Genomic DNA, 26,317 nt, shown 5'->3' on the forward strand with positions numbered 1-26,317 from the left:
ATGGACAATTTTCAATAGTTGCAAGTCGAGCTGATCAAACATTGTGATAGTCATATGCACAGGTGGAAAAATGAAGTGGTCGCGAAAACACTTTATTCGGTTTGATTCCCTGCAAACAGTATGAATGTGAGAAAACTCGCAGTGATTAGCATTTTGGTTCCATTCAACATTGTGCTCCAACATGCTAAATCGAGCAGCTTTTCACCATCGCACATTCACCACAGAGCCTGATTGTGAAAAACTCATATAAAGTTTACAGAAAAAAACAAAACAAAAGAAAAAGAGTAAAATATGATGTTTCCACTCTTAAATGTGTTACAATCAATCAGTGAATTTTGTTCTCACTTTGAAAATGACAACTTTGGGAGAAGTTTATACTCAACTTCACATAAAGCCACATCTTGCTTATCAGAACAACGATGCATATCGGCATCTAAGTATTCATCAGAATTCAAAGAAAGACCTAAACGTTGAGACTGTGCTTAGGAATATGTTTTAACGGCTTAATTAATCATTCATAACTCCAACAATTAACAACATTCCTCTCACTGTCTAAAAACCCTGGCTCCCAGCGAGCATCCAAGGTTAGGGACCCAGGCACAAAGGGCCAAGGCTGCTCGAGGCAGATCCTTTTGTACACCCCAGGAGGAAGGAGGAAAGGGGAGAGGGCCGTGCTGGGAGTCATGGCTACGAGCTTTTATCCATGCATTTACTTTCTTCCAGTGGAGGGTTCTGTGCCGCCATTACATGCTTTTTGTCCAGCTGTTTGTAGATGGCCAGGGCCTGGCATGGTGACATCCGAGAGATAAATTATATTAAGGACACAGAGTTGAACAACAACAACAACAAAAAAAAGGACGAGTCTTACCTGTGTCACCATACTTTGGACATCTCCTGCATTGGTTGGAAGCAGCAAAGTGTTCGTCTCCTTTGCCAGGTTTGCAAATGCGTTTACATACTGTTCTGCAACACTGAGAGTTGCTGCCGAGCTACCTCTCTGAAAAGATCACATTTGCAAAGAATGCAACCATAAAATTATCCTGAAAAGGGGGGTCTATGGTGCTTGATATATGGTGGCAGCAGCAAAAGGAAAATTAAGGAAAACATAATCAAATGGTGAGTGAGTCAAAGCAGTGATGTAGCAACAGAGGCTGGAGTAATTACCTCATGTGAAAGCGCTTCAGCTATCCTGTTGATGGCTTCGGACTTTGCAATTGCTTTCGTTGTAATAGCCATGGCTTCACCTGGATGGAAGACATAAATATTGTCAAGGAAGAAAATCTGGGGAGAAAGCATCAAGAAGCCAAGGAAAGAAAGCGGGAGATTGCCTTGGAGGCTCTCCGCATCGATGCCACATTTCGGCAGGAGGCCGAGTCCCAAGGTCTGCTTCTCGCCTCCCACAGGCAGGTTGGTGGACTCTCTTTTTGTGTCCTCATTTCTTACCATGCTGGTCTCACCCTGCTGTCCCCCAGTCGCTCCATAACATTTCCATGTTGAAGGGGTTCTCCCAGAATCCCACACCTGGTTATCATCCCCAAATCTGAGCAGAATGCTCACTTGCATTTCTTCATCCCTCTATTCTCTCCTACAGAACCGACTGCCTGTGTCTGTTGTATTGCCAGGACGTCAGCCGCGAGCACGACCACCAGATGGAGCAGTAGAGTCGGCTCGACCGATCGCCCGGAATTCAGATCATACTGTTCGGAAAAGTCCATCATTCAGGCATTACGGCGAGCACTCGGCTAGGCCTCTTTGGACATGTACATAATCCCAAATTCCAACATTCAACCTGTCCCGTACTCATCTATTTCAATAAAGTATTTTTCGTTGTTGATGATGGGTGCATGGGGGGATGAAATGCGCATTGACTGCGATGATGTGGAGGTGGGGGGGAGAGGGGGATATGTGTTGTGTTTGATCATGGTGTTTGTCGCTCTCAGTGCAAAATGTTTGTGAGCTGCCATGGTGCAGCACTTTTGTATGAGTGCTTCGCCATCTTGATAAAAGCTCTCCTGCACAGCGTCTGAGTCGGAGTTCAGATTTGGTGATTGTACCTGTGCAAATAGTCCCCCCACCACCGCCCCCCCCCACCCTCCTCCTCAGGCAGAGCCTCAGGATCCTCAATGGAGGACAATGATGATGAGGCAGGAGAGAACAGGCAACTGAGATGGAATGAAGTTTTCGCATGAAAGGCGAGAGAGAATGGTGTTGTGTACATCTTTTTTTTTCACAAGGACGACCATGTTATGATAAAATGAGTCCTTCATATCGATATGCTTACTAAATCAATGAAAATATGTCTCAAAATCTTCCGTTTATGATACCTCACACCACTTTTTCCATGATCAGACATGCTGATACATTGACGGTTTGAAAAATGTAGCATCGCATTGATGATATTTTTTCAGTCAAAAAGAGCCGATAATATTCAGATAGCGCCTCGCCCTAATCTCACCTATTCTTCACAAAACCCTTTCCATGCTTTGACCCCTCCCAGGTGTCTGCAGTGCGCACACGATGCATCATCTAAAATTACTGCTCATCTCAACTCATTTGTTCCTCTTATTTATTTTTTTCCACATTCTCTTTAATCTCCATTTTCCCTCCAAGTCTTCAAGTCTTCAAGCTGTTCACCACCATCTCAGATCATCCCCCTTCCAAACCAATGATCTTGTCTATCCCCTATCCCCCTCCACCCTAAGCCCACCTCCTTCCAAATTTCCAGTTTTTCCTTCCTGAGAGTTTGCTTCTGTATCAATCTTGTCCACCTCATGCATCCTTCCCTGCCCACACCCATTATTTGTTCAAGTCTCCCTCAACTTTGTCTTTCAACCCTGCTATTAGTGCCCCACCCTCTCTCTATTGTTCCTTTTGTTCTGTTGCTTCCTTATCTGTTCAATGTTCTAGCTCTTCTACGAGCCTCAGCTCTGTATTAAAAAACGACACAGTGAGATCTTTAACATCCACCAACTAATGCCAGCAGACAGGATACCCAGTTTAATGTTCATCTGAGGGATGTCACACACATTGATGAATCACCCAGTCTGTGAAACACTGGAATGACAGTTTACAAGCCAGTAGGCGACGAGGGATTCGCTAGGATTGATGCGCTGGATACGATGCATTTCATTCTGACTGATCCACCGACGAAGATTCATTGCCACGACGTATTGGTTCACATACAATTGTTCCTCTGCCTGGCAAGATTTTTCCTATTGCATATTTTGCCAACTGGCACTCCTCATAAAAAATGACAGTAAATAGACACCCTATTTTTGAAGGACTACCATTTGAAACGTAATCGGTTTGCTGGTTTGTGCTGTGGAGCCTCACGTTGCAAACACACACACACACACACACACACACACACACACACACACACACACACACACACACACACACACACACACACACACACACACACACACACACACACACACACACACACACACACCCTGATAAACTTCTCTCAATGCTCTTGTTTGACCACACCTCCTGAGCCACACAATACTTTTCATAAGCCACGCCCACTTTCCGACACCACTCCCACTTTAAATAATAAATAATTGGAGGTGGTGTGTGGGTCGTGGAATCATTTTCGGAAAATAAATAAATAATTGGAGGTGGTGTGTGGGTCATGGAATTGTTTTCGGTAAATAAATAAATAACTGAAGGTGGTGTGTGGATCGTGGAATCGTTTACGGAAAATAAATAAATAAATGGAGGTGGCGATGTGGGTGGGGAATCGTTTTCGGTAAATAAATAAATAATTGGAGGTGGTGTGTGGGTCGTGGAATCGTTTTCACTAAATAAATATATTCCCAGTATATATACCGCCTGTTGGCAAAGTTTCATCGAAATCGGTTCGCTGGTTCATGCTGTGGAGCCTTGCGTTGAACGCGCGCGCGCACACACACACACACACACACACACACACACACACACACACACACACACACACACACACACACACACACACACACACACACACACACACACACACACACACACACACACACACAACCCGACAATAAGGGATATCTAGCATATATAGCGAATCCAATAATTGGAGGTGGTGTGTCAGGAGGAGAATCCAAAATAGTAAATAAATAAATAATTGGAGGTTGGGTGTGGTTGGTGGAATCGTTTTTGGTAAATAACGAAATGATTAAAGGTGGTGTGTGGATCGTGGAATCGTTTTCGGAAAATAAATAAATAATTGGAGGTGGTGTGTGGGTGGGGAAACGTTTTCGGCAAATAAATAAATAATTGGAGGTGGTGTGTGGGTGGGGAATACTTTTCGGTGAATAAATAAATAATTGGAGGTGGTGTGTGGGTGGGGAATAGTTTTCAGTAAATAAATAAATAATTGCAGGTGGTGTGCGTGGTGGAATTGTTTTCGGTAAATAAATGAATAATTAAAGGTGTGTGGATCGTGGAATCGTTTTCGGTAAATAAATAAATAATTGGAGGTGATGTGTGGCTGGGGAATAGTTTTCGGTAAATAAATAAATTATGGGTTTGCTGGTTTGTGCTGTGGAGCCTCGCGTTGCAGACACAGACACACACACACACACACACACACACACACACACACACACACACACACACACACACACACACACACACACACACACACACACACACACACACACACACACACACACACACACACACACACATACACAGAAAACCCGACAATAAGGGTTATCTCGCATATAACGAATCCAATAATTGGAGGTGGTGTGTCGGAAGGAGAATCCGAAATGGTAAATAAATAAATAATTAAAGGTGGTGTGTGGATCGTGGAATCGTTTTCGGTAAATAAATAAATAATTGGAGGTGGTGTGTGGCTGGGGAAACGTTTTCAGGAAATAAATAAATAATTGGAGGTGGTGTGTGGGTGGGGAATAGTTTTCGGTAAATAAATAAATTATGGGTTTGCTGGTTTGTGCTGTGGAGCCTCGCGTTGCAGACACACACACACACACACACACACACACACACACACACACACACACACACACACACACACACACACACACACACACACACACACACACACACACACACACACAACCCGACAATAAGGGTTATCTCGCATATAACGAATCCAATAATTGGAGGTGGTGTGTCGGGAGGAGAATCCGAAATGGTAAATAAATAAATAATTAAAGGTGGTGTGTGGATCGTGGAATCGTTTTCGGTAAATAGATAAATAATTTGAGGTGGTGTGTGGGTGGTGGAATCGTTTTCGGTAAATAAATAAATAAATAAAGGTGGTGTGTGGATCGTGGAATCGATTTTGGAAAATAAATAAATAATTGGAGGTGGTGTGTGGGTGGGGAAATGTTTTCGGAAAATAAATAAATAATTGGAGGTGGTGTGTGGGTGGGGAATAGTTTTCAGTAAATAAATAAATTATTATCGGTTTGCTGGTTTGTGCTGTGGAGCCAAGCGTTGCGCACACACACACACACACACACACACACACACACACACACACACACACACACACACACACACACACACACACACACACACACAAAACCCGATAAACTTCTCTCAATGCTCTTGCTTGACCACACCTCCTGAGCCACAATATTTTTCATAAGCCACGCCCACTTTCCATAAGCCACGCCTACTTTCCTACGTCACTCCCACTTTCCTACGCCACTCCCACTTTCCATAAGCTCCGCCGACTTTCCTAAGCCCCACAAAAAAATGACGGTGAATAGACACCCGATTTTTGAAGGACGACCATTTGAAAAATAAAACCTCAATCAAAAATCGGCTACTAAGTAATTACCTCCACCACCAAAGGTGGAGAAAGGTTACGTTTTCACCCGTCTGTCTGTTTGTTTGTTTGTCTGTGAGCAGGATATATCAAAAAGTTAGACATATTCGGACAAAAAAAAATAAAAAATAAAAAAAAAACTTAGTGGACAGGATGGGTGAGTGACAAGGACGAATCGCTTAGATTTTGGTGAATATTCGGATCCGGATCAGGATACGAGAATTATTTGAAGTGATTCTTCAACATTGAGAGCTAGGGCTAAAAACTATATGTAGCATAACATCTCAAAATTTTAAGGACAGATGACAAAATTAGGTGAATGAGTTGGTTAGGTGACATGACCAAGCAAATTAGATTTTGATCATTAAGGTCGACCAGTGGGATCTGGCCGATCCGTGGGTAACAAAATGTATACTGTTCAGCCTGGCAGAGGTATGCGCTCTACCGAGTGATGCTCTAGTTTTCATCTTTGATGATTATACAACAAAAGTTCACCATTTATAACTGAACATATCCTTTCGTAAAAGGGTTTTATTCAAGTTTGAGGTTGCGCAGATTGAGTGTATTGGTAATGCTGCACAAAAATGAGATGTGGTCAGAGTGACCTCACCAATTCTTTACGAACGACTCATGTTAGGCGGTGTACAACGTTTTGTATAATGTTGACTTTCATTTAGCTATGATTCGATACGGAAGAAAATGTTGGTGATATAGGGCTTTGCAATGATAGTTGAGGCTCGGCAATAATTTTAAATGTCTTGTGGAGTAAAAAGGTAAAAAGTGTCAATGATAGTTACTTTTCACAGCTTGGGGAAAGATCATGAATGTTCGGGGATTTTCTGGCTACTTCGGGATATGGAGCCATCTCGCAGTAACGAGCAGTTTCTGGCTCCATCTACAGTAGATATAAAACAGTTTCATAATTACGAGTGATTTTCAAGAGGAAGGAGCTTTCGGAAATATTTACTGAGCTGATTAATTATCGAAGTGAGAAAGCAGAAGAGAGAGAGGAGTCAATCGCCGTTTGATTTGCTGTGTGCATTGCTGTGTGCATTGCTGTGTTGATGTGTTTGTGTATCACTCATCTTTTCAATAAGCTCAAGACTGGACTAAGCCCAACTACTAATTGGATATTTATCAATCAAAGAACCTTGAGATCTGTGACATCTTTCAATCCTGACAAATCTCACTATCTCTCTCCAAAAAGATAATCTGGCAAACCCCTCCGATCTATTTTCTTAACAATCCCCTTGAGGAAGTTCAATCATTCAAACTCTTGGGTCTCACTATTAGCCATGATCTTTCTTCGGCAAACCACATTTCCAAGTTGTCCTCCAAAGCCAGCCACCGACGAGGCATCCTCCGTCATACAAAGTCCTTCCTTGGCACACCTGAACTTCTTTCCACCTACAAGACCTTCATCTGCAGCTTGATGGAGTAGCACTCTCCAATCTGGGCTGGCTCCCCTGTCTCGCACCTTTCTCAGCGTGACGCCATGGAAACCAAGGCTTACGTGATTATTGGAATCTCTCGCGATGAAGCTGAGTCTATAGGTTTCCCTCCGAATTTCCAGTTTCCCTCCTAAGAGTTTCCTTCTGTATCCATCTGGCCCACCCTACGCATCCTCTCCTGCATTCCCACCCCCCCACACCAGTTATCACTTCCACATTGCAGACATGTCGGTAGTCTCTCTGTCTTCTACCATCTCCTTTCTGGTCTTGGACCCTATGCTCTTTCTGTGCTTTGTCCCCCACCCTCCAGGTTTATGTGGGACACACATGGTCCACCACCAACCCCCTTCTAGTTAAACTAACGAAATCCAGGATTACTGCTCAACTCCACTCATTCGTTCCTTTTTTCTCCTGCCTGTGGAACCAAATTCCACATTCTCTTCAATCGCATTCTTCTTTTCAGGTTTTCAAGATAGCTGTTCACCACAATCTCAGATCATCCCCAATCAAAACCATGATCTTTTCTACCCTCATTACCCCCCTCCCCAGACCCCAATCCCTCCTCCTTCAAAATTTCCAGTTTCCCTCCTAAGAGTTTCCTTCTGTATCCATCTGGCCCACCCTACACATCCTCTCCTGCATTCTCACCTCAACACCCATTGTTTGTCCAAGTCTACCTCTATCTTGGCCTTCAACTCTGCTGTTGGTGTTTCCCCTCTCTCAACTGCTCCTTTTGTCCTGGTCCGTTCAGTGTACTAATTATAGCTCTTCCATGAGCCTTGACTATGTATACAAAAAAAAATTATTTCAAAGGAAAAGCAGGGAAGTCTCTCAAAACATCATTGACAGACATAATAGAATAAAATGTATTACACAGAGTACAGTATCTCAGTAACTTCAGTCTGAATTCTTAGATTTGCACGTCATACAAATCCTCCTCACGGACCTATCTGCCAGTACTGTGGGCGGTGATAGACATTAAACATCCCACGATGCCTTCCATGAAGAGTCGGCGAGTTATCACCAGCATTCTGGCTAAATCATAAGTTCCTGCCAGTCTATTGTCAAGCCTGGTCAGCTCGTTACAGAAAAAGACTTGGGCCAGAACTGTTCCCCACGGGTGAACTGTTCTGTAAGTAGAACTGTTTAAGTGATTCGATTGTACATTTTCGGCATATTAGTGATTAAGTCTGCTCTGTGTCTCCCTTCCCGATTATTGTAAATAAACCCCTGTTAAATGTACCAGCTCGTTGCCTGTCGTTTCTATCATTGACCCAGTATGGTTCGGGATTGAGAAATAGGGAGGCCGTTTGTGCCGTAAATTGTTCATTTGATCCGGCAGGCTTTGGTAATCCCCGCTCGGTTACGCCGGATCCGAGTCGGAACAGCGACTCGGCTCGGACAAAGCGGCCAAGGGTGTGGCTTCACCGATAGTTAGATGGCGTGGGTACTTAGGTAAATTGGAATGAGACAACCATACCCCACGCCGTCGAAATATTGGTGTCCACGGTCCACTAAGGGACCCATGGCCTTCGGAGTTATCCGAAGGTTACGTCCTTCAATTCCGGTGTTCGGTGGGAGATGGCCCAACTGCTCCATCGAGCGGTCGTCTTCGCCACCGAACCCGGTACCACAACAATATTAGGACCCTCCTTACATTTATTATTCATGCATGGCAATGTGTGAGATCATCACACAACCACTTTCTCGAGACAGCTGCCTTGCTTCATCTACAATCTGCAATGTAATAGGACTACACATGAGAAAAATGAATTGAACACTATAGGAGAAAAATCAAATAAATAAATAAACTCACGTTTACAGACGGTAGATATAGTTATGGAAAAAGACAGCAAAGAAAGAAATCTTACCTTCTGCAAAGTTGATCTGTTTGGTACGCTCGCCCTCAGAGAGCAAGACCTGTGAACGTTTCATGCCCTCTGCTTTGTTGACCTCAGATTCCCGAACACCTTCAGACTCCAAAACCACTGCACGTTTGCGCCGCTCGGCCTCTACCTAAGATAGTGAGATGTGGTTGTCTTCGGTTATGTCATTAGAGATTTCCTTTTACTATACAGTAAATCCTTAAATATCGCAGATTTCACTTTCACAATTTTAACCAATCGTAGGCAACTTTTTGGTTATACCTATTTCGTTATCGCGTGGGTATAATTTCGTATGGGAGAAGTACCCACCACAGCACAAGGCGAAGGGATTTATGTCCAATCAGGTCTTTAACACTGACGAGACCGGATTATTCTGGAAGACGATGCCATCCCGTACCTTCCTGTCCAAGCAGGACTGTAAATTATTATTATTATTATTTTAAACATTTAAAGGTAAAAGTCTTATTTTTACCCTCGCCAGAGGAGAGGGTATTGCATTTGGGTCCACTTCTCTGTTTGTTTGTTACTTGCAAAATTGAAGATTTTTAAAGTATATTGGTCAGTCGATTTTGTTATTCTGTCTGTCTGTCTGACTGTTTGTCACCTACAGGTCACAATTTTAAACCGATCTTCACAAAACTTTGCTACATGGTAGAGTTTGTCAAAAGGAAGAAGCCTATTGTTTGAGGTCAAAAGGTGAAAAGGTCAACAACTACGGTGTTATTTCTAAAATCCTCAATTTTCATCCGATTGACTTGAAATTTGAAGAGGAATTATATTTCAGGTCACTAAATTCAACGAGCCAATTATTTTGGAGGTCCACACAGGCAAAAAGGTCAACATTGGCCGAATTTCTAAAATTGTCAATTTTCATCCGATTGACTTGAAATTTGAAGAGGATTTATATTTCAGGTCACTGGATAAAACCAGCCAATTATTTTTGAGATCAGCATGGAGTAAAAGGTCAACATAGGCCAAAGTTCCACAACTAAGGTGCTGTTTCTAAAATCCTCAATTTTCATCCGCTTGACTTGAAATTTGAAGAGGATTTGCAAATCAGGTCACTGAATTCAACCACCAATTATTTGGAGGTCCACATAGGCCAAAAGGTCAACACAGGCCAAATTTCTAAAATTGTCAATTTTCATTCGATTCACTTGACATTTGAAGAGGAGTTGCATATTTGGTCATTGAATTCAACCAGTAATTATTTTTGAGGTCAAATTTGTTTTATGGATTTTGCAAGTGTCGTGTTCTGCACGTAATCTACTTCTTGTTTGTTTGTCCGCACAGAACATTCCTGTTTTTCTCCATAACCGCTTGTCGGATTGAGACGAAATTTTCAGCATTGGTGCAATTACTCATGGAGAATGTTTTAATGAGATTTATGACATCATAGGTAACGTGGTGTGGCAGCCATATTGGAAAAATGGAAAAACTTTGGACCTCTATCTCTGAAACCGCACCAAGGAAAAAATTGAAACTTGGCACGTGGCAAGTACTCCTTAATGGGGAATGAGAGTGATTTTTATGTCATCATAGGTGCCTTCATTATGACGTCATACTTGCATATATAGAATGCTCCATCCAATTAGTATGAAAATTGAGGGTCATCTCGGGATAAAATGGTACACAGAAAAAAATGATGACGTCATCGGTCACGTGAGTCGGCAGCCATATTGTTTAAAAAAAATAATAAACCTTCAAAAATCTTCTCTGAAGTGGCGTTCAGAGGTGAAACTTAAGATGTATGACCGCCTATCCATGAGGAACAAAAGGTTCACACATATGATGTCATAGGTCACATGGTTTGGCAGCCAGATTGGATTTACCTGAAAACCTATAAATAAAAAATACACCACTCAAAAGAAGTCCTGGCAAGGGTCTGCAATCTCTGATTTTTTTTTTTCTTGTTTATATTTGCTTTACACAATTATTACCTTTACTCTCGAAGGTGGATGAAGACCATGTATTCACCCTGTTTATTTGTCTGAACATGATATATCAAAGGGTTAAGAAAGGATTCAGATAAATATTGGTGGAGGTTGGGTTTGTGACAAGGATGCAATGATTCGATTTTGGTGACGATCTAGATTCAGATACTAGAATTATTAAATGATTGCTCACCATTAAGAGATGGGGCGAAAAACAATATTTAGCACGATATCTCAAATTGGGGAGGTGACGATAACATGCCGATTAGATTTTGGTTCAGGTCCGAATCCAAATTTGGCCCATCAGTGGGATACAAAACGTAAACTCTTCAGCCTGGCGGAGGTATGTGCTCTACCGAGTGATGTTGTAGTTTCAATTATGATATGTATATTTTTGGCTGCCGCACACCTTCCTCTACATTTTCTCTAAGTCCAGGAACCTAACCCTATTTTTTCCATGAGTTAGAAGTATTAACTTCAGCGGTTTGGGATTTCACAACACTTTAATTCAGGAATGTAACCTCCTCTTCCCCCCCCCCCCAACCCCACGATATTTCAGTGTTTACTCAACTGATAGTGATGATGAGACAAGATGCAAGTCATCCACAAGATCAAGTTAGACAACCTCCAAAACTTGATTTGGTTACTCAAACTGCCACCAAGTGTCCAAGTGTCTTTACCTGCATCTGCATGGCATCACGAACACGTTCCGGAAGCTGGATGTCCTTTATTTCATAACGAAGGCACCTGATGCCCCACATGTCCGATGCCTCATTTATTGCCTGAACAATGTTTGCATTCAAAGATTCTCGCTCCTACAAAAGTGGAAGCATATGTTAAAAACAAAAACAAAAACAACTTGCTCTACAAAAACAATGACTTCAAATTTTCCATGATGCACATTATTTTCCTTTCTTAACCCAAGTCACCTTGCATCGAGACCATCGCACAGTAATTTACAATATGTTTTCCTTCATTTGCCACTGTTAATTTTCACATATAATGAACAGGGATCTGAAACAATCGACAATAATGGGAGAGATAAATCCCTTAATTAAAGACTGGATTAATGAAGGTCAGGGGAAAAGTAAGTTTTATATATATATATATATATATATATATATATATATATATATATATATATATATATATATATATATAGAAAAATACCCACTGTATACCGATAATAATATTGTTACGGTTGTGGAAATTTGCATTACATCAGAAAGAGTCCTCGGTTGAGATATATCGGTAAGTTCATGTGTAGTTAGCCAAACCCGTTGTATAGAGGGAATATGTGTGATTCATCCGGGCTGCGACGCTTTGAGTTCGCCATTTTTCTTTCTCTGTTGTTATTTTCGAGCATTAATCCCCCAACAACTCAAACATCACCACCTTCGCCTCTTTACCTCCACAACTCCATCCCGCAAACATCGCTTCACCACCATTCTCAAACGACGCCCGCCAACAACTCAAACACCACCAGCTTCGCCTCTTTACCTCCACAACTCCATCCCGCAAACGTCGCTTCACGACCATTCTCAAACGACGCCCGCCAACAACCAAACTCCCACCACCTCCGCCTTTCTACCACACGTCGTGCCATGGGCTGTGAATGCATTCCTTTCGCTTCAAAAAGCGGATCAGGAATGCTTCACACCCCCTTTTCATCCGTCCAATGACCGAGCATCGGGTAGTGGAGCCCCGCCTCCGAACCCGCTGTGAATGCGTTCCTTTCGCCCCGAAAAGCGGATCAGGAATGCTTCACGCCCCCTTTTTGCCCCACCAATGGCTGAACAGAGGGTGGCGTGGCCTCGCCTCCAATCGCGTTTTGAACCGAATATTTGCATATAGGCTCCTCCTGAGGCCGATAAAGATGAGAGCACAAGGCGACTCGCGAGGAGTTGCAGGGAAGTTGGACGGAGTTGGAGTTCGCGCGGTTCGGTTGCAGGCGGCTGGTCGAGTTCAAGTTCAAGTCAAGGGAAGACAGCGGTCGGCAACAAGTTTGCGGTGTGGGGGTCACTCGTCTCGTCGCAAGGTCCAAGCCAGCCAGCCATTCCCCTCTCCCTGAGCATCAGCGATTTCCCCCCCCCCCATCCGCGCTGAGATAGTGCTGGGGGGGGGCGTTCCTCCCCCACCCTAAACATGGTGCCAACAAAACCGCTCGCGCAGAAAACGCCGGAGAGGGCTCGCCGACCACGCCAGGGGCACGGAGTCGGGGCGCAGCTGCGCGAACATTGCGGCTTGTCCACTATCGCATCACGAGGACGCGGGTAAGACCTTCCCGGTCTCGTGGACCTGGCAGATCCTCCAGGATCCACGTACATTTGGTCTACGGACCAGTCTGCCTCCTTGCCCATGAGGGTGGCTTTCTTTCTTTCGGGTTGAATGCATGCTGTGGCGCCATGTCCAATAAGTAGAACTGCCTAAGTGTCTGTGCCTGTTCATTGCCCCTTTTATTCGGGTGTAACTCTTTCCCTTGCATTTGCTTTTGTTGCATGATTGTATGGCTGTATATACATGCCTTCTGTGTGTGTGAAATAAATGTGCATTGTGTGAACTGTTTTCCCGTTTCGTTTCCTCTTTTCCTTGTATTGAATCTCCATCTTGCATCACGTAAGGGATTGATAGTGGGTTTAATACGCCCGATAATTAATCGGAACCGTCGAGGCCGACGATAACTCCGCTCGGTTATCCCGATAACACGGAACGGACCGATTAAGCGGTTCGTGTCCGGAGTCGGCCTGTGGCGTGGTACGATCGCCCGGTCGACCACTCGCGCAGGTACTTAGGTAGGTCGAATTTGGCGAGAAACCCTATCCTGCGCGGGTGGGCAATTGGCAGGATCGTGGTGAGGTTAAATCCCCACCCATGACTGGCTCTGGGCGGTAGTTCCCGGAGGGTCACGACTGAATTGTCCGTTCCGGTGGGCGAGGCAGCCGCTTTTGGCTACACGCGGTCATTCGCACGCCGGCGGGCGCGAATTCGCAACAATATGTTGGCTTTCCAATTCAGCAGAAAAGCCACATGACTGGAGCGACATAAGGAGTGGGTGCTGTTAGAAAAGCAACAAAATCCTGGTTATCAAAAGTAATTTGTACTACAAGCGAGACTGGACAACGTGGGCTATAGAGAGCAAAGTCCTTGACACCAAACAGCACCTTGAACACCGAGTCGAGTGCAATCTTTCCCAGCTCTGAGCGCATTGTGGTTTGCGCAAGCTGTGTGACCGCATACTCTGGATCCTCCACGCCATAGCTGGCCTAATGAGTGAAAAATAAAGCAAGTATTTCAGGATATTTGAAATTCGACCAAAAAATCATTTTTCCAATGTCTAGTACAACATCCACTACGAGCGAGACTGGATGACGTGGAGAGAAGTAAAGGGCTGGGTTCCTAACTCTGAGAGAAAACAAAAACAACCCAATGTTGATGTGCGGCTTTGGGAAACTACATTTGCCATCAATGTCATGTTCAACCACACTCACAGCAGCAAGATCGACTGAACCGCAATTACAGACCATACCTATAAAATGCCAATCGGAGGGACACACAGGATCAAATATATAAATGTTTGCAGATTCTTGTCTTTGATAAAGTTTCTTCTTGGTCAATAATGCACAGCTCCTGGCAGCTGATTGCATAATTTCTGGGGGTGCATCTCTTGCAGTGCCTGCTATAGGTCACGGCAGGAATTTGGAATTTGGCCAGAGTGTGGGCACACAATGGCATACTCAAATGCAAAAACGCTGTCGGATCTTTAACATCTGCCAGCAAAAGCTAGGAGACAGGGGCCCAGCTTAACGTCTACCGGACAGTCGATATACTCAATGATGCATCGCTCTTCCCACAAAGCTCCAAGTTGATGGTTTACAGTCGGGTTGGGAGTTTAACCCAGACTCGACACTTCACAGGTGAGTACGTTACCTCTGAACTATTCCAGCCACATTTATTCCTATAATAAGAAAGAGCATGCTACCCTACCAAGATGGTATCTCTCATTTCTGAGAGATAAAGGTAGTTATGCTACTGCAAGAACTACAAATAGGACATTGCATAGTTAGCTATACATGTTAGAACAACATCAAGTTGATAAGACAGGAGCAAAAACCACATTTTTCTTGTTGTAACAAGTCTGAACTTCAAAATAAGTTTGTGATTTTTCTTTTTCTTCTTCTTCTAGTCATCATTATATCTCTATTTCAAGGCTGACAGGATGACGTCGAGGACACACACTCACCTCGAAGATGTCTATAGCCTAGGTTTGAATCCCGACCCAGCTATAAACTGTCATCATGGTGTTTCACAGGTAGGGTGATTCATCAATGTGTGTGCCATCCTTCAGATGGACGTTAAACTGGCGTCCCATCTGCATCTGCAGGCATTCGTTGGTGGACGTTAAAGATGCAACTGTGTTCTTCGAGTGGAGTGGACGAGTTATTGGCGGCATCCTGAACAAATTACAAATTCCTGCCCCAACCACTTAGTCGAGTGTCAGGCCTGACCAGCTGATTCATGAAAGACTTAGGCCAAAAAATTTGTCTGGCCAACACCACAAGGACGTAAAATATTGTGCCCGTTAAAAAAAAAAGTTTGTTTATTACCCTACACCTTGACATCTCGATGTGAGTGTTGCATCCTTTGTTTTTCAAACTCCATCAAAAGCCTTAAACTGTGTATAACCCTTTACATTCTTACAGGAATAAGGCAGTTATGACTCATTTCTCAAGAATGCATCTTTAATAACAGATCTACAAACACAACAGGAAATGCACAAACGTACTGAAACATATTAGGAAACGGCTTAAAATGTTGTCACTCCAACGATTCCGTTTAAATTCCATTACAGCTAAATTATGGAGATACAACTCAATGAAAAAATAAAAAACTCACATTGTATGGGTCCAGAATACGAAGGTATAGCACACCATCGATCGACAAAGTCACATTGTCTGGGTAAAGAAAGGCACATCATGAGACAGACATTGGGCATCACTGTCAGGCATTAACAAGGTGTTTTAAAATAAAACCTACAGGGCCAAATTTACGAAAGGTGAAAGGAGTTTAACAGTTAGACACGTGTGTAGAAACGCTAATCGTGCGACGATCACCCGTTCAAAGTAAATCGCCAATCACCTTAAGTGCGATCCAAACCTAATCACAAAGGTTATACACATCAGGTGAACCTAATCAATATACTGTCGGACCCTGGCCATGTGGGACTTTTGTCTTTGCCAAGTGGGACTTTTTATATGCCACGTGGAACTTTTCGCTATGCGACCAACCAAGATGAAACAAAGAAAAAAAAAAAAAAAGAGACAAAGAAAATTAATTAATTAAATGTTGTGCCCTATTAACTTGGTACTGAGGTGGTTTACCAATGGAGGGCATTTTAATTATGGCTGGTGACCCTCAAGTGTTACCCCAAAAGGCCATCAGACAGAAGGTCTTAGGGGTCTATAGGATCTTTGGGTCCAAAAGGGTATTCAAGGTCTAAACGTGTAAAAAGGGTTATAAAGGGTCTTAGGGGTCTTAAAGGTCGAAAGAGTCTTCGGGGAATTTGGGTTATAAAGGGTCTAAGGTGTCTTTGGGGTCTGAAGGTTCTTCGGGGTATTAAGTGTCTTAAAGGACCTGAGGGTTATAAAGGGTCTTCAGGGTTTTGGGGAGCCTTAAGGGTCTTAAAGGTGATTGAGGGTCATAAGGATATTGGGGGTCGGCTCCAATTGGTCTTGGGATATTAAGGGGTCTTCAAGCACGCACAACTAATCGGCTGTTTAGGCGTGCACAACTAATCGGATGTTGAAGCGTGCACAACTAATCGGATGTTGAAGCGTGCACAACTAATCGGATGTTTACCTCATTCGTAAATTGTTTTTTTTTTTTTTTTGGGTGGTGAGCTGTGTTTCATACAACGATCTTTTTGTCAAAAGGCTCTAGGCGTGTTTTAGCAAGACGCTCGCTAAACGCCTTTCCTAAATTAGGCCCACCAGGTCTCATTGTAATGCAATTGTTGTGACACAATAACTATCTTTATGTATACATTATATACATTGCAACAATGTGATAATTTTATCACTTAAGTAAAGGATAGGTACAATTCATCACATTTCATTCTCATCGAGTTTCTCGAAGTTGCCCATCATCAAGGCTTGCATCACAAGCTTAACATGAGCAAACTCACCCAAACTGATTGCAGTCTGTTCTGGGATATCGATGACTATTTCCTTTAGGCTCTGAACATATTTGACTCGATCAACCACAGGTAAAAGAACATTCAAACCCTGTGGAACGGTGAAGCAAAGAAATATATTTATGGAATTCAGAGAAAATCCTTAATTTGTAAAATTCTACACAGAATGGACAAAATTTCACTTGATTTTAAAAATGTAATGCAGGCTTCAGAACAATTTTGAATGATGCGTTCCTGATTTTGCAGAAACTACTAATATGTCTTCGTCTACCCCTCCAGATCCATCTCCGCCCCAAACAATAACCCAATATCTATATCTCTCTCTCTCTCCTCCCCCTTCCCCCCCTCATCTTACCACCCTTTCTCTCTCAACCCCACTCTTCTTCTCTTTCCCCCCCAAACCCCTCATCTCATCCACCCCACATTCTGTGCCTCCATTCTTCACCTCGACCTCTCTGTGGCCTCCATTCTTCACCTCGACCTCTCCGTTCCTCCATCCCTCACCTCGACCTCTCCATGCCTCCATCCCGTCCCGCGCCCCATCCGCACCTCTATCCCGTCCCGCGCCCCATCCGTGCCTCCATCCCCTACTGCGCCCCATCGGCGACTCCATCCCGTCCCATTCCCCATCGGCGCCTCCATCCCGTCCCACGCCCCATCCGCGCCTCCATCCCGTCCCGAGCCCCATCCGCGCCTCCATCCCGTCCCGAGCCCCATCCGCGCCTCCATCCCGTCCCGAGCCCCATCCGCGCCTCCATCCCGTCCCGAGCCCCGTCCGCGCCTCCATCCCGTCCCGAGCCCCATCCGCGCCTCCATCCCGTCCCGAGCCCCATCCGCGCCTCCATCCCGTCCCGAGCCCCATCCGCGCCTCCATCCCGTCCCGAGCCCCATCCGCGCCTCCATCCCGTCCCGCGCCCCATCCGCGCCTCCATCCCGTCCCGCGCCCGATCCGCGCCTCCATCCCGTCCCGCGCCCCATCCGCGCCTCCATCCCGCCCCGCGTCCCATCTGTGCCTCCATCCCATCCCGAGCCCCATCCGCGCCTCCATCCCGTCCCGAGCCCCATCCGCGCCTCCATCCCGTCCCGAGCCCCATCCGCGCCTCCATCCCGTCCCGAGCCCCATCCGCGCCTCCATCCCGTCCCGAGCCCCATCCGCACCTCCATCCTGTCTCACGCCCCATCCGCGCCTCCATCCCCTCCCGCGCCCCATCGGCGACTCCATCCCGTCCCATTCCCCATCCGCACCTCCATCCCGTCCCGCGCCCCATCGGCGCCTCCATCCCGTCCCATGCCCCATCCGCACCTCCATCCCATCCACGCCTCCAACCCGTCCCGCGCCCCATCCGCATTTACATCCCGTCCCGCACCCCATCTGCCACTCCATCCCACCCCACGCCCTATCCTATCCGCCCCTCCATGCATCCAACGGTCCCTCTGCATCTTTTCAATCTTCATCAACCCCCTCTTGTGTGTGTCTATCTCTCTCCCTTTCTCTCTGTCTCATTAGACACCCAGCTTAATGCCTAACCGACTGGTGATACTCTTTGTGATGCACCAACAAAGCACCAATCACAGTTTATAATCAGGGCAAACAGCTTAAACCTCTGCATCACCCTGCCACACAACGAATCGTGGAAGAAATTTCTAAGTTTAAAAATCTCATTCAATGACTTTTTTCATGGTCAGGAGCAGAGACAACATGAAATTAAGATAGAGGAAAAGGTACTGTTCAAATCGTCAGGTTTGGCCTTGGCCGGTTGCCTGGCTAGAATTCCAGCATACCGTGTCAAAGCGGTCTTGGCAGCCGACTGATTTCTGTCATCCCAGGATGGATCACCTGTCTGCACCACAATACCATGCCGAATGGGTCCACTTAGTCAGTAGATGCACAGCGCTTATCGGTGCCGTGCATCCGATCTCGAACAATGACCAAGCAGAGTCGTTAAACGTATGGCACGGCCTCGCTATGTGTGCTAAACACCAAAATCCAATTTGTCCATTAATGGACTTGCACAATAATTGCAATCGTGATCAGAACCACCTGAATGCACTCGGAGACCAAGTAATTTTGAAGTGCAATCGAAGGACACAGGGCAGGAATACATGGAGAAGGAATCAATCATAAACAAATAATCATCCCTTAATACTTACCGATACACGTGCATGGATCAAACAAACAAACAAACGGACACCTTAATATCTAATCTTAAGGCTTCTTTCATACCACAGGAGATAGATAAGAAAGAGAGTCAGACAAGACTAAAATATTTTGGCTGTGACCAGCAGGACACAGCTTGACCCGCTGATGGAGAAAGGAGCAGGCAAAGGAACAATTTGGGCCGCAGCCCGATCCTGGCACGAATAAAAGAATGGACGTGGCTTCCTGGGTGGGGCGTGGCGCAGACCGCAGAAACGAAAGGAGCCAGTTAAGGGGGAAACTATTTTCCAGTGAAGTTCCCAGGCATTTGCTGCCACCCCACAGCTTAAACCAGTTTCTGCCCTCACCCACTTTGTTGATACACTTAGCCCCTCCCCACTAGCTGCTATGGGTCTGGGGCCCAGTTTACGGGTGCGGCATCCTTCACTGACCTGTAACTCAGATGGTCCCCTTCTCAGTTTTGGTCGGCTTTTTCCACCTAAACTCGTGCCTAATGGCATGTCAGAACGTTTTAAAGCACAAAAAAAGACAGATTCTAAAAGTAAGAAAATTAAAAAGGTATTTCCAGGGATGACCATTTTGGACACAAATATTGGGGGTTGGTCGACAGCATCTTTTGAAACATAAAACAACGCACATCTCATATTACAATTAAATTATCTCATACTTATCCGAATAGAATGCAATATGGGAGATAACTAACCTATCATTCTAGGCTAAATTAGCCCCTACAAGTCATTCCCACAACAGTACATCAAGATTAAACAAATGATATTGAAAACAAGAAAGGCTCATGTATCATTAGATGAAAGACCAAATACTGCATTGGAGTCATCAGAAGGAATCTGATTAAGCAAAGAGCAATGATAGAGTCATCAAGAGGAACCTGGATAGGATTCGGGTTTCAGCTGCTACTCCTCTACACTGAAACCCATTCCAGGCACAGCCAATTCATTTTAATCACTTTGACAAAAGCAACCGAATGATGCCATGGACTTAAAAGCAAAATCCCAGACATCAAAATCTCAGCGGTAATTCACCGGTTCAAGGATTCGATGGAAACGGCCCATGCGCTCCACCACCCAGGCCTCCTGCTGCGGGACAAACAACAACACCGTGTTCATGGGCAGACTTGAGGCTGCACGCATGTGACTTGCCAAAAGTGGCACCGATGCCTGCGATGATGGGAGTAGGTCAAAGAGAAGGGGCAATCAGTTAATCAAATAAATTACAGATGCCATTGACCCACATCAATCCCACTTTAAATTAGAAGGGCACTTGGTAGAGCACATACCTCCGCCACAAAATGCCAGATCTACGAGAACATATCGGGCCGAATCAATACATTTTTGAAATATCATGCTATATAGTTTTTGGCCCGACCTCTCAATCGTGAAGAAACACTTTGAAAATTAAATAATTCTCATATCCAAATCCGGATTCGGATCTTCACCTAAATTGAATCAATTTGTCGTGGTCACCCACCCAACCTGTTTTCCAAGTTTCGTCCACATCCGTCCACAACTTTTTGAGATATCGTGTTATGTATCGTTTTTGGCCCTATCTCTCAATAGTGAAGAATCACTTTAATATTCTCGTCGTCGGATCCAGATCCGCATTTCACCAAAATCTAATAAGTTCATCCTTATCACACACCGAACCCGTTCACAAAATTTCATCCGGATCCGACCGCAACTTTTTGAGATATCCTGTACACAGACACAAACAGACAAACAAACAAATGAAAAATCACTCATCGAGTGACAACTTGGTGAAACAGAACGGCACTCGGTGGAGCACATACCTCCGCCACACTGAATAGTATACATTTTGGATGCACTTAAAGGTTGGATCTGAATCCAGACATTAACCAAAATCGAATCGGCCTGCTCTTGTCACCTAACCAATTCTTCCATCTCGTTTTGTCACAAGTCGTTTTATCTTTTTTATCTTAGTCGTTAAGACACAACTTTTAGAGATATCGTGCTATATATTGTTTTTGGCCTTATTTTTCAATGGTGAAGAATCACATGAAAAATTCTCGGATCCGGACTCAGATCTTCACTAAAATCGAATCAATTGGTCCTCGTCACACACCCAACCTGTCCACCAAGTTTCATCCGAATGTGTCCACAACTTTTTGAGATATCATGCAATATCGTTTTTATCCCCATCTCTCAACGGTGAAGAATCCGTTAGAAATGAAATAATTCTCGTATCCAGATCTGAATTTAGATCTTCATCAAAATCGAATCAATTCTTCCTTGTGGCACTCGCAACCTGTGCACCAAGTTTCGTGTGAATCCTTCCATAACCTTTTGAGATATTGTGGTACATATCGTTTTTGATCCTGTCTCTCAATGGTGAAGAATCACTTAAAAAAAAAAATTCTCTGATCCCGATCCAGGTTTGGATCGTCACCAAAATTTAGCATTGCTGTCCTTGGCCAGTCACCTACACACACAAAAATATTCAAAACGATTGCTTGAAAACTATAGCCAAAATCATGTGACAAACAGACAGACAGACAAATGCTACAGACCAACATTCTTGGCAAAAAAAATTTCACCAAGTAACAAACACAGACAGAAAGGGATGAAAACATAACCTCCTCCACCTTTGGTGGTGCAGGTTAATGTAATTTGTGAGAGTGGAGGAAAACGAGTTGCCATCCCACTACATAAAACAAGAGCAAGAATTGCTTTGCAATACATGTCCCCGAACCAACGTGATATTTTCCAAGTTCAAAAAGGCCGTAACTCTGAAAAATTGACAAAATGCTCTGAAACTCAAACTTGTTCCGTAACTTATCATAATAAAGCCATGGACCAAGTTTTAATTGAATATTTTAAAGGGTATGGGGAAAAAAAAGTCTGAAAAACTACAGGTGGGACTGACAGATGGACGGATGGACAGACAGACGGATGGAGAGCAAAGTTATAGTCCCGTCCGGTGAAGCCAGTCGGAGACTAATAAGGCAGTTCTCTGTATGTGTGCACTTCTGAAAATCAGAGTCAATCTCTACCAAAGTTTGTCGATGTGCTGGGGGTATCCAGGGTCAGGTCAGAGGCACAACCCCCTGCCCCCTCCCTGCGAAGGTGCAGTTCCCTCTGTAAATGGATCAACATACTGTAGCAAAGCAAGAGGAGCAGATGTTTCTTGCCAAATTAAAAGAAGGGAATTCTCTGTATACTTGTACGTGTGTACATCTGATCATTTTCGAATCGGAAACAGCTGGGCCAATCTGGGGAGATGACTTACAACATATTGTACATACATGTGTACAATCTTTCGACCTCACTATAACATCGTCTTAAATCCCCGAATGCGTACAATTCCAAGACACCGATATAAATATGTTTCCACTGAAAACACACGGACACTTTATGATGTCCGAACAGAACATGTATATGTTTGTCGCATAAAAATGGGACCGTTTTAAGTGCTTGTTGGATTCGAAAGAACAACACAAAAAAGGTTCTGATTTTATCGATCAATTCATGAAAATGAATGTTGAATGTTGATCTCAGCCTTCTGATTGCAGACTCCGTTAAATGAATCACCAAGCCTGCCGTGTTCACACAAGGTAATCCCACAAAGGTTGAAAGTCGGTTCAATGGCAGTGATGGTCGAAGGTTTGGGTAGAGCACGCCTGTCTATTAACCTCTGGGTCTTGCACCGATCCACATGGCCTCAGCAGTTTGCAGTACAGGGAGCTGCAGACCATCAGCTTTTTGGGTGTGTTCAGAAGGTTCAACAACTCTTTTGTTGTGCAGAGGCACACCCCTTTCTTGACGGTGAGTTTCGAAGTATTTTCGGCTTTTTTTTTGGATGCTTTGTGGGGCATTTTAGGGACCAATCCTCATCTTGCACACAATATACGTTCAGTTGCCCCGATGACCCCCACTGCTCGGCGTTGCTGCGCATGCATGCTGAGCATTCTGGGGCAGATTACATCATTTCTAAAGTTCCGTATTGAAGAACAGTGTTCATAGTGGAGAGATATCTAAAGACAAATCACGCTATTGCAGTCAATAAGACATTTTAGAACAAAATCTCGTCAAAACAAAAGTTCTGAGTTATTCTTTTCTAATAATGCCAATCTCATCATCATCGAACTGAAAAGAAAAAAAAGTTATCGGCATTTAAAACTAACTTTTTTTACAGGACAGGCACGCACTTCGACCGATTAATTACCTCCGCCACCGAAGGTGGACCACTCCCCCACAAGGGTGCACGAGGGTGAACCAAATTAACTTTATTCACAAGTAAAGAGATCAAACTAAACACTGTTATAGTAGAAGGAGGATACATGTCCGGAATACCTGCTAAGAACATGTACAAATCAATATTCACCGATTGTGAAAGTATTCACCCCGTTAGGTCAGTACTTGGTAGAAACACCTTTTGCAGCAATGACTGCCCTGAGTCTTTGTGGGTGGGTCTCCACCAGCTTGGTACAGTGAGATGGTGAAATCTTTGCTCATTCTTCACGTGAAAATTGCTCTAGTTCTACCAAGTTTGACGGGGATCGTCGATGGACCGCAATCTTCAAGTCTCGCCATTTAAATGTTCAATTGGGTTCAAGTCAGGACGTTGACCGGGTCACTCAAGAACATTTTCTTCCGATTCAGCCACTCGTGTGTGGATTTAGCTTTGTACTTCAGATCATTGTCCTGTTGAAATGTGAATCTCCTACCCAGTTTCAGATTCATGGCTGACTCGAGCAGGTTTTCATCAAGGATTCTCCTGTACTTTGCACCGTCTATCACTTACCTTCTATCCTTTCTATCCTTTATTGTGTGCAATACATCCTTTCTATCCCGCCAAACTTGCCACCACCATGCTGATGAAAAGCACACCGACAACATGATGCTGCCACCACCATGCTTTACAGTAAGGATGGTATTGACTGGGTGATGTGCAGGGTTTAGACTTGCGCCAGACGTAAAATTTTTAATCGAGATCAAAAAGTTCAATTTTCTTCTTCTTGTGTGACCACGAAACATTTCTCCATGTCTGCAGTATCATTACTTTTCCCAAACAACACACGAGCTTTGAGATGCGTCCGTTTCAGTAATGGCTTCTTTCTTGCTACCTGTCCGTAGATGCCAGCTTTGTGAAGGAAACAGGATGTTGTTGATTCATGAACACTGACCGTCATCTACGTCCGACAGAGAGCCTTGCAGGTCTTTCAAAGTCATTGTTGGATTGACAGTGACGTCCCAAACCAGTTTCCTGCTTGCCGGCTGCTGTGTTTGGATGGGTGACCTCTCTCTCTATCGAGTGCAGCCTGTGGCTGCTGGTTGCATCATTGGTTGGGACGCGGTTATGCCACTGATGCAGTGTCCCCCTTACCAGTACACTGGTGCTCATTTTACCAACCTCGGAAGGATGACAGGCTGAGTCAACCTCCTGGTGTATTTTCTTAATTCAGCGGCCAACGGGGCTTGAACTCAGGACCGTAGGATCCCAAGCCAACACTCTAACCACTAAGCCAACACCAGGCTGATGGGTGACCTGATCTGGGTGGTCGCTTCATCACTTCGGAGTAGTTTGTGAAGACTCTAAACACATGTTGAAGTTTGATTTGACGGTATCATGAAATAAGCTCAGGTGACATCAAAATGTGAGAACTTTGGAGGGGGCTGAATACTTTTTCAGGCCACCACTGCACATCAACTTGTTGTGTTCCTCTCGAATAATAAACTTTTGAGATCGTGTTTCAAGCTGTTAACACAAATAGTTTGCCGAAGGATCAATTCAAGAAAATTCCATAAAACTTTGGTCCATAGTTTCGTTTTCCAAAGGAAGTTCTAGTTTGTTGGAAATGGTACAAATCAGTTGTCTTGATGGGCAACTACCTCCGACTCCAAGAGCGAACGGAGATGATGTTTTCACCCCCGCTCTGTCTGTCTGTGAGCAGCGTATCTGAAAAAGAAAAAGTTTTGGACGAGTTGTCACAAAACCAGATGAATGAGTCCGTTCGGTGATAAGAACAAGCAGATCTGATTTTGTTGCAGGTCCGAATCCAGATCCGGCCTGTCGGTGGGATACAAAACGTGAAACCAGTCCACCTGGTGGAGGTGTGTGCTCGACCGAGTGACGTTCTAGTTGTGAATGACTTTTTGGGGGGTTTTGTGACATCTTGAGATTAATATGGACAGGGGGATGGGGGGGGGGCATGGTGGAGTAACCGGAGCGGACACGAGGAACATCGACATTATGGCCAAACGTTTCCATGACAACCACATCCAATTTTAAACTCCGACAGTGAACTAAAACCCTGACGTCGAGGTGAAAACGCACCTGACAATGTTGAAAGTTCGGCTCGAGCACAAATCAAGTGGCCGGACGATGCACAGACCGTCGATCAATCGACGACATCGGTGATTCGGTAAATACCAAAACCGGACGCAACCGCCGAACATTTTTGGGAATCCGGGATAACCAGAGACCGTAAAACACATAAATAAACAAGGGATTCCGAAGTCCCGAAGTCTCGAAGCAAGCGGGACGTCCCACGCACTCACCCTGAGACCGCGCTGGGAGAACACGCGAGGAAACATTTTTCACGGTGACCCGGAAGTGACGTAACGGACTAGATCCTTCACGTTTTCACGGTGACCCGGAAGTGACGAAACGGACTAGTTCCGAAACCTTGGGCGCAATGCGCGCGTTCATGATGCAACCACGTGCAATGCTTAATTCCTGTCAACAATTATATTAATGGGGGGGGGAATTAATGCCGATATCGAAATTCGAGAAAAGATAAATAGATGATTTAAAGCTTCGTGTGTTTAAAAAAAAAATAAAAAATACATAAAGCGGCCGAGGATTGGGGGAGTAGCACCGAGGTACTCGATGAACGTGATAATTCTATACCCTGCGTATGTAATAG

General features: G+C 44.4%; 1 protein-coding gene across 1 annotated transcript; it reads right to left on the reverse strand.

The window, feature by feature from the left end:
• Positions 1–76: 76 nt before the first annotated feature.
• On the reverse strand, positions 77–26,089 carry STOML2 (stomatin like 2). The gene is made up of 10 exons (XM_085847232.1): positions 25,950–26,089; positions 20,457–20,591; positions 17,250–17,349; positions 15,962–16,020; positions 14,230–14,331; positions 11,749–11,883; positions 9,120–9,264; positions 1,165–1,244; positions 869–997; positions 77–783 (listed from the first exon to the last, which is right to left on the reverse strand). The coding sequence occupies exons 1-10, from the start codon at positions 25,983–25,985 to the stop codon at positions 688–690; spliced, it is 1,017 nt and encodes a 338-aa protein (XP_085703358.1). The 5' UTR covers positions 25,986–26,089; the 3' UTR covers positions 77–687.
• Positions 26,090–26,317: the final 228 nt, after the last annotated feature.

This window comes from Eptatretus burgeri, chromosome 11 (genome assembly GCF_056783735.1).
Source record: "Eptatretus burgeri isolate ZD-2024b chromosome 11, Ebu_testis_v1, whole genome shotgun sequence".
NCBI classification, from domain to species: domain Eukaryota; kingdom Metazoa; phylum Chordata; class Myxini; order Myxiniformes; family Myxinidae; genus Eptatretus; species Eptatretus burgeri.